The following is a 2,625-nucleotide window of genomic DNA, read 5'->3' on the forward strand; positions in this document are numbered from 1 at the left end:
TATAAAAGCTTTACGTCTTATTGGATCTTATTCTGAACTTTTTATATATTTATTTCCCATAACAATGTATGTTTATCTCTATTGAAACGTTAAAACTCCATTTTGTTCTGACTATATTGTTTTGGAATGTAAACAATTGATAAGCTTTTTGCCCTATGTTAGCTTTGTCTGAACAACAATAGTTGTTGATATACTGTAACTGAAAGGGAAATTAACATTTTGTAACTTAATGCAAATAGACTCCATTTATTAAAAGTGCAAAAAGCAGCATGTAATTCCATAGGTTTCCTGTTTTATGTGTGGCAGTGAACTGTATGTACATCAAGTTAGAAATGAAGTGGTTGCAGTGTATTAATACCTTCACAGACGACACCAGCATCTTCGCTATGAATACAGTTGTTTGTGCCCCAAGGGGCATGATTGCACTGATCCAGGGCATCTTCAGTCCCATTGCACTGAACATTATCCAGCCAAATACTGCCTGAGCCCCGACCAAAGCGGGCATTTCCAGGTGCTGAAATTGCTGGTCCGCATCCAAGCTGCCTGCATACAACCTTTGCATCATTCATAGCCCAGCCGTCGTCACAAACTGTTCCCCAACTCCCATCACGATATACTTCAACGCGACCTTCACATTGGTGGGGTCCATTAACTAGCCGCAAGAAAGTTACTTTGGGAAATACAAAAAAAAAAATCTGTCACAGAAAATAATGCTTTGTGTTGTCAAATAGGCCATAAATGAGAAAAATTCCAAAGTATAAGAAAGTCTACATATAAACATGTTTACTTATATGTATAAAGATAGAAATTAAAAGGAATCTTAATTCTCTACAACAGCAAGGTGTGTATATTGAATGCATATACAAGGGTAGGCAAATTCCACCTCATGTTTGGTGTGCTGAGTTTCTGGCCTACAATCATAGGTGATGTCTTGTTTTGCTGGCAGTGCCATTGGGCTGGTGGCATGGGGAAAGGCAACAGAGATTGTCTCCAATAACCAATATTGGAGATTGTCTCCAATAACAGCTCCTGAGGCTCTAGCATCATCAGTCATGCTCAACTTACTCCCCATGTGATTAGCCAATTACATCCCTCCTTACCTCTTCCTTTATTCTTTGCATACCACGTTCTTAGATAGGTTTTGCATTTTGTTTGGCACTCAGCCTAAAAAGCTCTCAGATGCTCCGACTGAAGGTATGTTGCTCAATCTGTAACTTGCATCAGAAGGCACAACACAGTTCTTCACTATTACTACAGTGTCATAAAGGAGCAACTATTGGTGCCACTGACTTTCAAGGCCTCATAAAGAATGAGTACAAAGGTGCCAGCAATCCTTAATAGTTAGTGGACCTGATGGTTGCAGGGTCCCCGTCCCCCATGACTGGCATCCAGAATTGGCTGACTCCGCAATTATTTATTTAGAAAATGTGTATGCCACCTCTCCAGAGACCTACTTGAGCAGACCAATCCCCATTGTCTGTGTGGCAAATCTCTCTATCCTCCTGTCACCATTAGCATACCCAGAAGATGGCTTGAGAGGCAGCATCTATTAGACCTCAAAGATGGATTGACTCAAAAGAAAAAGAGAGGCAGAGAATCTGGGAAATTAAGAATGGTGAAAGATGAGGAAAGAATAGAAAGGAGTGAGAAGGAGCAAAAGAGAACTAAGAGAAAGGAACTTGAAAAGGGTCAAGGAAGACGTGTGGAAGGGATCAGGAAGTGTGAGTAAATGCCAGGAAATGCATTGTGAATGTCATAGTTGCCAGCTTTGAGTGAGGAAATACCTGGAGATTTGGGGGATGGAGCCCAGGGAGGATGGGGTTTGGGGAGGGGAGGGACTTCAGCAGGATACAAGGCCATAGAATCCGCCTTCCAAAGAGACCATTTTCTTTTGGGGAGCTGATCTCTGTTGCCCCACCTGGAGGATGGCAACCCTAGTACTCATGGATGCTGTACTGGGGATCATGACTATACAAGTAGTGGAGAATTGTGACCATTCTTCAATTACATCAGCTTTGTTTCAGGCAGGACAATATGAAACACTATAATTCAAGACATTTCTTCATGACAATTGTGACTCCTGATACCTTATTTCGTTGCAGTATTGTGAAGAAGATTTGATTGAAACAAGTTAACTAAAATTTGTATTATTGACTACTAGGAAAAAGGCCCGTTGTGGAAATAAATACAACGACCTCTAGAAAGAGGCTCTGGGCGGGTGCCCCGGCCTTGGACTCTCAGTGTCAATTTGCTGTGGCGACCTCAGCAGGGTATAATGACACTGAGTCCACCATTTTCTCCAGAGGAACTGATCTCTGCTACCTAAAGAACAGTTGTAATTTTGAGTGATCTCCAGCCCTCACCTGGAGATTTGCAACGATGGTTCCCCAGATGGGAATCGTTGATTTGGAGGGTGGAGTCTATGGCTTTGTACCTGTCCGAGGTCCCATGCCTCCTAAAACCTCACCTTCTCCAGGCTCCATCCCTCACATCTCCAGGAATTTCCCACCGGGAGTTGGCAACCCTATCTCCTTCCCAGCCTATCATCAACTTACCTTTATTTCCCCCTCATTCAGCTTTCCACCCCCCACACACCTGCAGCCTCTCCCGTGCTCTGAAGCCCTG

General features: G+C 42.9%; 1 protein-coding gene across 1 annotated transcript in view; it reads right to left on the reverse strand.

Annotated features, from left to right (window-relative positions):
• The window catches only part of LOC107116292 (deleted in malignant brain tumors 1 protein-like), a 149,372-nt gene that overhangs the window by 86,865 nt on the left and 59,882 nt on the right, over positions 1-2,625 (reverse strand). The window contains 1 exon segment of the mRNA XM_015418191.1: positions 359-679. Within this exon segment, the coding sequence (XP_015273677.1) occupies positions 359-679 (321 nt within the window).

Source organism: Gekko japonicus, unplaced genomic scaffold, assembly GCF_001447785.1.
Source record: "Gekko japonicus isolate JY-2015 unplaced genomic scaffold, Gekko_japonicus_V1.1 scaffold2340, whole genome shotgun sequence".
NCBI lineage: Eukaryota > Metazoa > Chordata > Lepidosauria > Squamata > Gekkonidae > Gekko > Gekko japonicus.